The following is a 14,324-nucleotide window of genomic DNA, read 5'->3' on the forward strand; positions in this document are numbered from 1 at the left end:
CATGCCCAATTATCTCACCTTATGCACAGTACTTAGTTAATTACGCTCATGAATGGTGAGAGAAATGAACTTCTCTATGCCAAATGATTCAGCATATGTTTTGTGGAACACCTACAGAAAAATACACTGAACATAAAACATATGTAGCAGTGAATATTATTCCAGAACACTATGAAATCGTATGTATAGATAAGGCGGACATTATATTGGGGATCATTTATATTATTTATTTCTATTTAAAAAGCTATATATTTTTCTTTTCGTTGTAAACCTCCCATAGGATTTGTTAATAGTGATTTCATCATTACAGTAAGTAATATCCCTGTGTAGTAACATCTTACAATTTAATCACAATTGAAATTTTATTTTTCTCAACTTACCAAACACATCATCGGGGTCAGCACCTTTCCCTGCGCCTTCTGAAAACGTGCACAGAGTTAGTAGTTAATGGTGTTAGTAAGCATGGCAGGTAACAGCATAAACAGTGTCAGTTTGTATGAGTCTGGGGGGTACATTTACTAAAGCTTCTAAAAAGTAAAAGTGGAGATGTTGCCCATAGCAACCAATCACATTCTAACTATCATTTGTCTAGAAGGTACTAGATAAATGATAGCTAGAATCTGATTGGTTGCTATGGGCAACATCTCCAATTTTTACTTTTTAGAAGCTTTAGTGAATCTACCCCTATGAGAAAGAGGAGGAACGAGACAGAGAGGGGAGAAGGGGACAGAGAGAAAAGAAGGAGACAGAGAGGGGAGAAAGAGACAGAGAGGGGAGATGGAGACAGAGAGGGGAGAAGGAGACAGAGAGGGGAGAAAGAGACAGGGGAGATGGAGACAGAGGGGAGAAGGAGACAGAGAGTGGAGATGGAGACAGAGAGGGGAAGAAATGGAGACAGAGAGGGGATATGGAGACAGAGAGGGGAGGAGATGGAGACAGAGAGGAGAAAGAGACAGAGAGGGGAGAAAGAGACAGAGAGGGGAGATGGAGACAGAGAGGGGAGATGGAGACAGAGAGGGGAGAAGGAGACAGAGAGGGAAGAAAGAGACAGAGAGGGAAGAAAGAGACAGAGAGGGCAGAAGGAGACGGACACGGGGAGAAGGAGACGGAGAGGGGAGATGGATACGGAGAAGGAAGATGGAGAGGGGACAGGGAGACGGAGAGGGGAGATGAATACGGAGAAGGAAGATGGAGAGGGGAGAAGGAGACGGAGAGGGGAGAAGGAGATAGAGACGGGAGAAGGAGACGGAGAGGGGAGAAAGAGACATAGAAGGGAGAAGGAGACGGAGAGGAGAGAAAGAGACGGAGAGGGGAGAAGGAGACGGAGACAGGGAGAAGGAGACGGAGAGAGGAGAAGGAGACGGAGACAGGGAGAAGGAGACGGAGACAGGGAGAAGGAGACAGGGAGAAGGAGAGGGGAGAAGGAGACGGAGACAGGGAGAAGAAGACGGAGAGGGGAGAAAGAGACAGAGAGGGAAGAAAGAGACAGAGAGGGAAGAACGGAAGAGAGAGGGGAGGACGAAAGAGAGAGGGGAGAAGGAGAGGGAGAGGGGAGAAGGAGACGGGAGAAGGAGACGGAGAGGGGAGACGGAGACGGAGAGGGGAGAAAGAGACAGAGATTGAAGAACGGAAGAGAGAGGGGAGAACGAAAGAGAGAGGGGAGAAGGAGACGGAGAGGGGAGATGGAGACTTAGAGGGGAGATGGAGAAGGAAAGGGGAGATGGAGACGGAGAGGGGAGAAGGAGACGGAGAGGGGAGAAGGAGACGGAGAGGGGAGAGAGAAGGAAAGACGAATGCATCCACAAAACTGAAGTTCTATGAGTAGATCATTTGGGGGATTTAATCTGTTTGTTTAGTGCCAGGGCTGAATATATAAAGGTCTCTATCAAATAAACAATAAATGGACACACTCTTCCAATCATTTATTTTTAGCATTCTTCCATTCTTAAATCTCAACATAAGAGTGCTGGATACATGGACATTATTTAAGTTTTCAGCACAACTGAAACAATATGTCAGTCTGTCCTATAATGTCTCCATGATACCCGGAATAAAGTGGCAGCATAACTCCTAGTGAACTGACACGCTGAATATTGGTTCACAAATGGCTGCCTTCCCTGTGGGTAGGGGACGGGCCTCCTTTAAGTAAAGAATGAACTCTGCTGCATTTATTTTACTGAAGAGAATATTGTAAGCACAAACTAATCTTTATGAAATTTAAGTATTTTTTATCATACGAGATAAAGTTGTGCAGCTGTATAGGAATGCAGAGTTTCTTTATATCCTTTGCACAAACTGAACTATACTGCTGGTCCAGATAGTGGACACATGGAGCTAGTTAGTGGCACAGGCGGATATTGGAGACTACAGTACTGTGTTACGCTACGGTAAATGTCACTGACATTTGGCTCTTGAGCTGACAATGGAATCATGATCGTCCTGGTCTTGGCATTATTAAGAACCATTTATCCTCTGTATTCCTGAGAAGGGTGCAGGAGACACACTGCTCCCTCTATGTGGCTGGCACAAACCATTTCAGAAGACTGTATCCTCCCTGCAATGCTATAGGAACATTCATCACTGACAAAACATCACATTTATTATGTGTTTCTTCCTTACTGGTTTTATCCTCAACTAACAGAGCTTTCAATAGTAGCCCTAATGTTATACCTGTCTATCCATGTTTTCTTAAATAACATTAAGTAGTTCTGCTGTATTCTCAGTCTTGTGTCCGATTTCCCCAAACATTCCTATGAGCATAAATGAGCTGTAGATTTCAATAGGGTCCTAAATTATAATTTCAGGAGGATCTTGCCCAGACCTATATTCTGGGAGAATACTGATCAGACCTAATTCTTTATGTATATTTCCTAATACTCACTGGATGAAAGTGAACCAAGTGCAGAGGATTAGATGTGCCTGACTGGTTTAATTATGGAGATAGTTAACTAATAAACTTTTTTATCAAGCTTAAAGAGAGGAGATTAACAGTATTGCTCATTACAATAAGTGCTGCCTATAACATTCTTTTTAAATGCAAGCATTAAGATAACCCAAATGTTTAAAAATCTTGAGACTTGAGAATACACAAACATTACCAGATACAGCAAAGGCAGGATTTGCAGAGGGGGGTTTCCACACCACGCCGCCAGTGGGTGTGACCATGCATGGGGGGCGTGGCTATAATTTTAGAAAGAGCTTGGCTGCTCTCCAACTCTTTCTATCCCCATAATATACATGGGCAATGCCGCATGCACTACTGTTAGGTGGTTCAGCCACCTCAATTATACAGTGCCCCAGGCTTGAAAGGGGGTTTCCAGGCACTAGAACCCCCCCCTCCCCGCCCCCTGGTTTGTCTATGGTACGGTAAGAAAGATCTTCAAGTCTACATTATATAGTGTCTGTCATAATTAATTTAAGCTATAAATGAGACTATAACAGTTGTATTTTAGAAGAAAAGAAATTAAAAGTTTTATTTAATGAAAGGGTTGGTTTTAGAGTGGTTGAAGGTTGGACTTTTGATGCAAATCTTACACTTCAATTTGTCCAGTTCCCTGCACACCAAGGAGCACGTCTAGTGTCATGTACCGAGAGAAGAGAGTACGGTGGACCATCTAGGTAAGAGCACTTCAAGTGCGTTTTGTAATAAAGGTCTGTTGTCTTTTCCCATCTTTTGTAGAATAAGCCTAAGACTTAAAGAAAAACAACACCTAGAAAGATAAATTGTGGTATAAAACCCACCCTAATTAGCAGAATTTTATATGCTTTGATATTTGAGGGGTATGTTACACTACCATTTTATTTAGAAGATAAGTTCCTCTTTAACTGGGAAAATGTGTGAAGCCACACTGGTCTTCTCTCTGGAATAATGAATGCTGGTCATGCTCTGGTACCTGCGGGTAAAGACCATTTAAGCTGGAGGAGTAAAAAGTCACAGTGTTCTAAACACTCCAACCAGTACGTCAGTGGGCTCAGCCCTTCCTCTGGGACCACCGCCAGTTGCTCAGTTCAGCAACCACCTGGTACTTATGGTAAGCTGGAACATTTTCCTGTCAACTTAGAATTTCTCTTTTATGGTCTTTTTTTATGGGGTTAATTTATTCTTTTATATATTCCAAATATGAATCCTATCCTATGTGTAAGCATCTGTTTCATATACTCTCTATTAGAGCATATATGGCTTTTAGATCTCAAGCAGTTCCTGTCATTTTCAGTGGGCCGGCTACACTGACCCAGCACCCTCACACACCCCCCTGCTGCATCCAAACCCGGTGGCCTTGGATTGGCACTGAGCATTACAAATTGTTTTTTTGCACTACTCTGACACTACTATAGAGTGTATAAAGCAAATGTTTCCAGATAGGATAGGGGCTATGTTTGCAAAATAGTCCATTAGACCATAGGAGGAGGGTGAAATGAACGGGCCAGACATAACAGCGGAGTCCTGATTGTATAGTCATGCGCTTGAGTCATTTGTCATTTCTAACCAGTTCATCAGATCCCTCTGTCCTCTGGTTCTCATCAATGTTCATCAATTTATTTTGACCAGCACACGTCTAGCCAGTTATAAACTTTGTATTGAAGAGTTTTTTTTAAAAAAACAAACGCTTTTCACTAGAAAACTATGTTATATAGTGCTAACCACTAAGCATGGCGGCTTAGTGGTTAGCACTTCAGCATCACAGCACTGGGGTCATCAATTCCCGACCATGGCCTTATTTGTGTGGAGTTTGTATGTTCTCCCCGTGTTTGCGTGGGTTTCCTCCGGATGCTCTGGTTTCCTCCCACACTCCAAAAACATACTAGTAGGTTAATTGGCTGCTATCAAATTGCCCTTAGTGTCTCTCTCTCTTTCGGTCTGTGTGTGTCTGTGTGTGTGTGTATATATTAGGGAATTTAGACTGTAAACTCCAATGGGGCAGGGACTGATGTGAGTTCTCTGTACAGCGCTGCGGAATTAGTGGCGCTATATAAATAGCTGAACTGGCTTGCAACTGGTATCTGACTTTCCTGCATTTCGGACACCCTACAGGCTCATTCAGATGAGTCATATGTAAGCTCTTACACAGATTACATGTTGAAAATGCAGGTGGGTTATAAATGTACGAACTGCATGTGCTGTTCACACCGCATCTCTTTTAAAAGAGCAGTAAAATAAATTAAAATCAAATTATGTACAACTTTGTAGCTTTTTGTTCAGAGCCACAAATAGATGGCATTCTCTGCTAAATGTGGCAAGTGAGCGAGCTGGTAAAATGCACAAATTACATTGTTCATCTTAACAAGCTGTAAAAACAAAGGATACAGCATGGAAAGGTCATCCGACTGTCCCCTAATTTGGGCTCCTTCAAACGGGCACTCAAAACTGATCTTTTTCTCAAAGCCTACCAGTCATCCACCTAATCTTCTATCCATTCCTGAATACTTTACCCTCTCTCTCCCCCTCTCTTGCGCTTGATCCCCTCCTCTAACTCCCTTTGTGCCTCCTGTCTGTTTACCCTCCCTCTAGAATGTAAGCTCTTATGAGCAGGGTCCTCTTCCCTCTTGCTTCTCTATCTCTTCTTCTGCCCCTACGTCACTATGAAAGCTGTTTGGAGTGTTTGAAGTCCTGGCAGTATTTGTTTAATGTTCGTTACTGTATCTACCCTGTATGGTTTTATGTCTGTCTCTGTACCGCGCTGCGGAAATTTTGTGGCGCCCTATAAATAAAATCTAATAATAATAACGGAAAGAGGAAACACGTATTACTATGTAGCAATTCCAGATGATATGTTGGCAGTTTACAGGACTTAAAAATTTTACTCTGCAGATTTAGCAAATTGGTGAATATCATTAATGAACATATACGTCTATGGAGACATGACTTTCTGATGTAAATGCATTGCTGTAGGAAGGCTGTGAGATCAGTGAACAGTACTAATATAGTTAAAGCAATGTACAATTTCTCAGTTCAGTTACAACTTGGTAAGGGTGTTCAGTCAAGTGCAGTATTTTCTGTGTCTGTCCTCCGGATATTAAGGACCAGTATTTCATATTTCAAACAGTTCAGCGATATCATATGCTCTACTTTCCCAGCCCTCTGCTGTAATATTTTAAGGTACAGATTTAAAAAAGGTAAAACAAGGAGCAATGGAAAGCTTACCTGCATTGCTTGACAAAATTTGCAGAAAATTATTGCAAAGTGAGTCCAGATGTTTGATTTGCAAAAAGTGAGCACTTTGGTCATGGTTCCTAATAAAAGTGTAACTTTAGCAATTATGTTAACTAGCTTCAGTGTTGTGCACAATAGAATAATACAAACTAAAGTCTAATTGGTTGTTATGGTTAATAACAAGTTTCTGTAATACCAACATGTCATTAGGTACCTCTGTGACAGGTCCTCTTTTAGCCAGTGGCAAAACTGAAATCCTCCTTCTTCCCCCATTCATCTGGGAAAGGCTGTGTGACTTGGATGATTAGCATAGTAGTCTGGGTGATTAGCATAGTAGTCTGGGTGATTAGCATAGTAGTCTGGGTGATTAGCATACTAGTCAGGGTGATTAGCATACTAGTCTGGGTGATTAGCATACTAGTCAGGGTGATTAGCATACTAGTCTGGGTGATTAGCATACTAGTCAGGGTGATTAGCATGTTAGTCGACATAGCCAGTACCAATGTGGTATGGATTTGGCACTGAGCTTTCTATCTGTCACTTTCCCAGGTGAGCCGGGGGGAAGGAAGGCAGATTTTATTTTCTCCTACAGGCTTTAAATAGCTTCACTAACCAAAAGAAGATCTGTCACATAGATGATGGGTACTTTTTAAATAATCTTTAAAGTATTCCTGTCACCGACACACTGAGGAGGCCGCCATTTTATGGACGGAACCTATATTCAGGGGAATGTACTACTGACATGGCAACGCAATGATTTTACTAGCTCCTAGTGAATAAAAAGGAAGCATTCTCAGGAATATTGGTTTAGCCAGCTAAATAGCTGCCTCAACTGTGTGTTATTAACAGGTACCCATGAAAAATTGTGTTGGTATTTATTTTCAGATAAAAATAAAAAAAATGAAATTCATCAAAATAAAAAACATTGAAAAAAAATGGATGGTAAAATGCCAATGGCGAAATAAAAATGTTTCATGATCTCGATGACTAAGCCCTCATGAATGAAAATGAATTCACTCATTCCTCTCTCATGTGCACTGTGGAATGGGCATGACTGCTTGATTCGAGATGGAATCAAAGAGTCTTATAAACAATTTTTTTTTTTCAATATCTTTATTGCAAAAGTGACGCTCCTCTGACCGACCATCGTTAAACATATTGATTTCAATGCGTCAAAGGAACTATGGAACAGGGTTTATGAAATAACATTTAAACATTTTATTTTTTTTACATTTGTCATCACATCAAATCTTTGTGTTTAAACAGGAAATGTTTATTGTACATTATTTTGGCCTACTCTTAAAAGTACTTTTTTTTTTTTTTTTTAGGAAAATCAAGTTTGCTAAACAAGTATTATTTTAATAATAGGAATAAATATGGAAAAGGCTATTGTCACACAGGCACTTTCTCCACCCAGGTATTTTAGCCTTATAAATCAGATTACCTACTGTATAAGCACTCGTGTGACATTAACCTTAGCTTTACCGAATGAAAATCCAGCTTTAAACCACTTTAACTTTCAGACTGTAATGCAGAACTTTGCCTAATGCACAATCTATAGACAATGCGGGTTTCTTACAAACGTTGCACACTGCAGCAATCTGTAACAACCTTTCATTGGTCTATCTTGCACTGGACCGGTCACAGCTGATTGCTGATTGGTTGCTGAAGATCACTGCACTGTACAGGTATGAGAAACATTAGTAAATAACCCACTTTATACAACGTCTCTTATCAGAAAACAGGAGAATTCAGGGAAATAGTTTGCATTAATAACTACAATGGGTTTGCACACTCCCCAATGGTGATATGTGTTATTTAACTTTGTTTTAAACTCGCCTACTGACTAGGTAGGGAAGATCATAATGGTCATGAAGTGACAGCCAGGCAGAACAAGCTATTTGTTGACTTAAATAATAGGCAATTTAAAAAGTGACTTGTATAGTTAATGAGTAAACTAAATATCGGTGCCAGCCAAGAACAGAACTGTTACTTCCCCAAGAAACCCCAAAATGTATGCATGAAGGGAACACAATGTTTCCATCCAACCTATTCCCCATCATCAAAACATTTACCCTCTATCTACAACAGGGTTCCTGAACATGTGATATGTGCGCCCCCTACATCAGGTAATTTCATACAGATTCAGGGTTCAGCCTTCACCTCAAAGCCATTGTATTAATAAAGAAGAAGAAAATGTAATCAGAGTGGGTATTTATAGTACGTTTACAGACATAGGGGGCTCTTAACCAACATTTAAAGACATAAGGAGCATGTCATAGGGAAAACGTTGAGAAAATTGGTCATACATCCCCCCCATGCACTTTTACATCCTCCATCAATCAATATCTGTCCATCAATGCACACTATCTTTTTGTTCGCACAAACATAATCTGTGTTGTATCCAGAAAGCAGTTTGTGTTATATCTCAAGGCAAGTGGTAATAACTCTGCCTGCCCATATAAATACGCACACACAACAAGAACATTGTGTACACACCTAACTAATCAATAACATGTCACATTCATCAGTAGGTTATTGTCAGAGAATACGCTGCACGAAAACTAGATCTTTGTATATGTATATTCTGTATGCTATAATTTACACTGTTTAGTTATTGCTTTTCATTAGTATACATGTTTTATTACGGAGGATTACACGTAACACAAGGTCACTGAGATGAGAACGCTACAATACAACTGAGGACACAGATTCTAAATATGGTAACATTATTATTTGCCGCTTGTGTGCTGAGCTGTTTAAGCAGCTAACGAATTACACATATCAGCTGAGCTTCTGCTTACACAGTGTGCTGTAGCGGGGAAGGATCCCTGTGTGAGATATAAGACGTCCCCAGAATATAACGCTGCTTTATATCGCTTCAGCAAAACAATGCCAGCCAGATGTCAGCAAATGCATTCTAAATTTAGTTTCAAGCAGCATTTAAAGCAGATGGCTGAACACTGAAGGACAAGCTAAGAAGAGAGTGTGTTGTGTAATAATATATTTACTCAACAGCAGATCATATTATAGCTCTCTCATCCCAATCCCCCCTACCCCTCTGCCACCCCTAATTATGTCAATGCTTTTTTTTTTTTTTTTTTTAATTTCCAATTGCAGAGCTGTTAATACCAGTGCTTACGGAGCGCTACACAAACACAGCGCACAAATCGTTTCCCAGCCTTCAAAGTAATGCATTTGTCCAGGGCTGTAGAACTGTGTTAGGATGACGCTCTAATACACAGTAATGTGCTTTATATAATAGAGCCAAGAGTATCAGAGATAGCACATTACAGTGCACTGGAGAGGCAGGAAAGCTGGGTGGAAATGCAGGTCTGCGGACCCGTCAAAGGGCTTCATTTAGTGTCGGACGCAATGTGCGTCTAAGACTTACATGAAAGAGTAGGAGAGGGAGTGTGCCGCAGCTTGGTAGGGTATTGCGAGTGGCATGCAGCCCCAGTTGCGTCCCACTCGTAATACGTTACCAGGCTGCAACCAGATCCCGCAGCTAGCTAACTACTTGCGTCACCTAATTCCTGCCGCACTTTTTCAGTCTTGTTATGACGTGTGTTCCGCCTGCGTCTTGATCCGACTAGAGTAGTTTTTGCGGGTAGACGCCCATAGTATCTGAATTATTCACGGACACGCCTACATAACTCCGTGTTCCACCCTTTCCCTCGTACTGAGATGCAAGTTGTTGCAGTGTACACTGCGTCTGAAAAGCAGACGGAACTGCAGGGCACTGTTGCTTACTGCACATGCCCCATCAGTGGAAATGTGCAGGAGGCGCCTGGAACGGACTTTGCATCCAACTCTAAATGAGGCCCAAAGTGTTTCCATGCAGGCTGGAAGCTGTAAGCTGAGCCATGCTGGAATCAGCGACTAGGGAAGCACAAAAAAAATTTGCAGCAATATGGGTGAGTCTGGAATGCGTGGAGGATCAATATTTAATTTGGGTTAGAGGGTTAAGTAGAGAGTTAAGTGCATAAAGGAGCAACAATCTATCCATTACTTTTATTTTCTACAGACTTATTTAACAACATGATGCAAATAGTCCAAAGGTATTGGAACCCAGCCAATAAGACATTCAGAGCTAGATTTACTAAGCTGCGGGTTTGAAAAAGTGGGGATGTTGCCTATAGCAACCAATCAGATTATAGCTGTCATTTTGTAGAAGGTACTAAATAAATGAAAGCTAGATTGGTTGCTATAGGCAACATCCCCACTTTTTCAAACCCGCAGCTTAGTAAATCTAGCCCTCAGTTTGTTCAGATTAGTGCAAATAAAGTTGGTCATACCCTACTTCCCAACATTTAGAAATCGGGACAACATAATCAATCAGATCCTATCTATCATTTATCTAGTACATGCTAGAACATAATAGCTATAATGTGATTGGATGATACGGACAACACCTCCACTTTTCCTTTTCAGGTTTGATAAATCTACCTCATGAATGTAATCGTACTGTGTTTTCACATATACTCTGTTCAAAAAAATATATAAATAAAAATCAGTTATAGAAATGAAAGCTAGGGTGCCATTAAATAAGCTTTCAGATCAGTGAAGTAATGTGTTATTTAAGGGACACTTCTCTTTTACTGTTTCCAAGCTCTGCAAAGTCTATATGATATGTAAAAAAAAAGACGTCAGGCTTCGTTACTGTATGCACACAAACAATGTATACAATGTATGGAGGGACGGCAGCCACATTGATCCAATATTCAACGTATCAGTTTGCTAAGAACAAGGTGCCTCATGCCTCAGTTTACAGGATGCCTCATGAATATTGGTTTAACACAGAAAGATATAAGTCCTCATTGTGGGTGACGGGGAGCCTTTACTGGGGTACTTACAAACAGCATTAGTAAATAATAAATGCAAATCGTGCGTATCAGCAATCCAGTGTTTACAGGGGTCCTGTCTGCAGACAATTAGGATGGTTGGAAAGACAACCTCTCAGTTTGTGCCGGATAGCTGATATATAGCAGCGTGGATGTTACAAATAATTTCCATTTTTCCTCTAATTCATATGCACTGCTTATTATACAGACAGCCGGAAATTGCTATGTTAAGCTGCAATCTGCTGCGTTTGTGAGTGACAGCTTCAGTGTCTGTAGCAGCTCAGGTTTGTCAGAGTGTCTGGTGTCTATACTGTCCTGTGAGCGGGATCTGAAGTTTAGTTGTGTTTATGCATCACGTTGTTAGTGTCTCTTACTACACCCAGAATAGGTGGGCTTTAGCAGTACAAATTAAATATCGCTAAAGGGGAATATTTAGGACTTTTTTTTAATTTATTTTTTACAACAGTGAAGTCACATTGGTGATAGCTGATAGTGATTACATTATGGTTATCATGACTATTTTGGCCTTCCAACAAAAAAGAGGGCTTGTGCTTCTTGTAAAGATTTCCAAACCCAATTTTTTCCACGACCAAGAACGGTCACAAAGTGTTTCAGGGAAAATTATACCATACAAAGGGGTTTTAAATCTCCCTGAAAAAGGTTGTGTGGTCATTCTTACTGAAGTGAGTTTACGGTGGTGCTATATAAATAAATGGTGATGATGATGATGATGATGAATGGTGATGATGATGATGATTATTCTGGTTAATGCACAGTACAGTTTTGTTCATAGAAGGGAGCTGGATTTAAGGAGAGCCCTGGTTACATGGCCTAGAAGTGACCATATCTACTTAATTTGGCCTGATAGAATAGATGATTATTCAACTAATTAAGACTGGTCATCAGAAACAGGTATGAATATGATCACGTTGTTAGTGTCTCTTACTACACCCAGAACATACAGCCGTATGTATCACATTTAATCTACCTCAACTTCTATAAATTTAAAGTATAATATAGTTACAGTACAGTTTGGCTCTTACTTATGGTCACACAAAATATGATTGGCTCCCTCTATAAAACCATTTTTATATGTGTTACACTAGGGCATTCCCACCTATTGTAACTGTTTTTATGTCCGCGATGACTGTGTGCCCACACTTTATCTGTGCATGTACAAGGACATATAGTTTTTATCTGTTGAGCGGGATTCCATTCAGTTCAATAAACTAAGATCTGCTCAGCGCATGAATAATGTATGTGCATTCATTGAGCTGAATGAAGTACAAACCTTCAGCTCTCTTCACTAGGTGTATGATCTTTATTGTATAAGCGGCACATGAGGGTAACATAAGTTTATAGACAATTAAGTTCCAACATGTGTCAGAGTCTGCTAGGATTTGAAGTTCAAAAACAGATACACTGTACTTTGACATTTGCACCTCCGACCACTAGAGGTCTCTGCATTTGCAAACTTGCCCTTAGGTTTGCCCTTATCCAAGATGGCCAGTTTGGCATCAAAGAGAAACCATCTTGGATCCTGTTTCCTGTTTTGGCCTATAAATGGCACTTCCTGGTTCGGACATGTGCTTGAGTATTCTGCTTGCTCAGCTCCTGCTACTTGCTACTCTTCCTTGCATTTGTGACTACCTGCTTGTGTACCGACCTGGCAAACGTCTGACTACCCTCCTGTGTACCGACCCGGCAAACGTCTGACTACCCTCTTGTGTACAGACCCGGCAAACGTCTGACTACCCTCTTGTGTACAGACCCGGCAAACGTCTGACTACTCTCTTGTGTACCGACCCGGCAAACGTTTGACTACCCTCTTGTGTACCGCCCCGGCAAACGTCTGACTACCCTCATGTGTACCGACCCGACAAACGTCTGACTACCCTCTTGTGTACCGACCCGGCAAACATCTGACTACCCTAAAAATATGAAATAATACACGTATACCTACCTTTGGTCCAACGATACAGCACTACAATCCTCCTACCACTGCTTGTCTGATTTAAAAAGGCAGTTTGTCAATGCTACTCCCTCGCCAACTTTTATTCATCTAAACATTGCCCCTGCTCCATTGCCCCCTCATGGTGGAGGGGCAATAGTGACACCGCTGTGTTATCTGCCCCAGTAGAAGAGAAAAGCCTAACAGATTAGGTAACACCACGCCAAAGGTAAGTTAACCTTAGAATTTATTTATATCCTAAAGGACTCCACCCAAAACAAAATTGTTAGTTTTGTGTGGATTTATTGTTTTATTGAAGCAGCCTCAATAGTTCCCAGGAATGAGTGCAGACATACAGCAGGGGAGATTCCTTGATATAAATCAGCCCTAAGAACATTTATTAACACACAAATGTGCAATAACCCTTAGCAACCAATCATAGCTTAGCTTTTATTGGCCCAGTGCAAGTTAGACCAATGAAAACGAACGTCTAACTGATTTCTATTGGTTACTGCACGTTGGTGCCTAAGGTGGCAGAATCATAATCAAACAAACTGATTTCCAAGAGTGATTACGAGTAGTCACAAACATAAAGCATAATATGAACGGCTGAAGACTTGGCATTTCCTTCTGTTGGACATTGTGTTACATGTATACCGTACCACACTTTTAGGCCACAACGTTGTATCTGTAGCACGTTTGCTGCTTTCACCAATGTAAACCCTTCATTGCACATGCTGAGATGCCAAAATGAATCACACTTAAGTGGTCAAACCCTGCGTTGGTCATTTATATTCTCTGTTTATTGGTTGTACAACAGAAGACAGAAACACAAAACATGTATGTATATATTACCCACCCCCTTTCTGTTTAGTTTGTAATAAATGTTTAGACACCTCCATATCGACAGAGAAAACATATACAGAGACGGAGCCTGTGTATAACCGTACAAATAAGCATCCAGCAATGACGAAACATTGGTACACTGCATTCTGATTTCAGAGAAATGTTAAGAGCAGTCGGCTATAGCACAGTGCTCAATACATGCATTATGCATATTGCCAGGAGTGTCATTGGTTCTCAACTCAAATCGCTTACAGAAGAGTTTCAATGTTTTAACAAACCTTCCTTCAAGCCATCCAAGTTTGTATCTTGTTTTTCACCCAAGTCCTCTGCCGAAACCCCACTTGAGTCGTCTCCCAGGCCTGTCCTGCTTTCAAAAATGTTGTTGTTATTGTTAACTTGACTTCCGTTGTTCTTGAGAAGCCGAAACACCTCCGCTTCCAGGTCCCTGATCTAGAATGACAGAAGGAAGTAAGTGAAATGCGTCGTGGTTCCCTAAGAATAGCCCCTGATGAACCCAATGAAGCCATGTGTC

General features: G+C 41.0%; 1 protein-coding gene across 3 annotated transcripts in view; it reads right to left on the reverse strand.

The window, feature by feature from the left end:
- PPP1R9A (protein phosphatase 1 regulatory subunit 9A) overlaps positions 1-14,324 on the reverse strand; it is a 159,364-nt gene that overhangs the window by 23,300 nt on the left and 121,740 nt on the right. For 2 of the 3 annotated variants that reach the window (XM_075211783.1, XM_075211784.1), the window contains exons 11-12: positions 14,071-14,242; positions 381-419 (exon numbers count right to left, since the gene is read on the reverse strand). In XM_075211783.1, the coding sequence (XP_075067884.1) occupies positions 381-419; positions 14,071-14,242 (211 nt within the window). The remainder of the gene's footprint in view (positions 1-380; positions 420-14,070; positions 14,243-14,324) is intronic. The other variant, XM_075211785.1, reaches the window with a different exon arrangement.

The sequence above is a fragment of the Mixophyes fleayi genome, chromosome 5 (genome assembly GCF_038048845.1).
Source record: "Mixophyes fleayi isolate aMixFle1 chromosome 5, aMixFle1.hap1, whole genome shotgun sequence".
NCBI classification, from domain to species: domain Eukaryota; kingdom Metazoa; phylum Chordata; class Amphibia; order Anura; family Limnodynastidae; genus Mixophyes; species Mixophyes fleayi.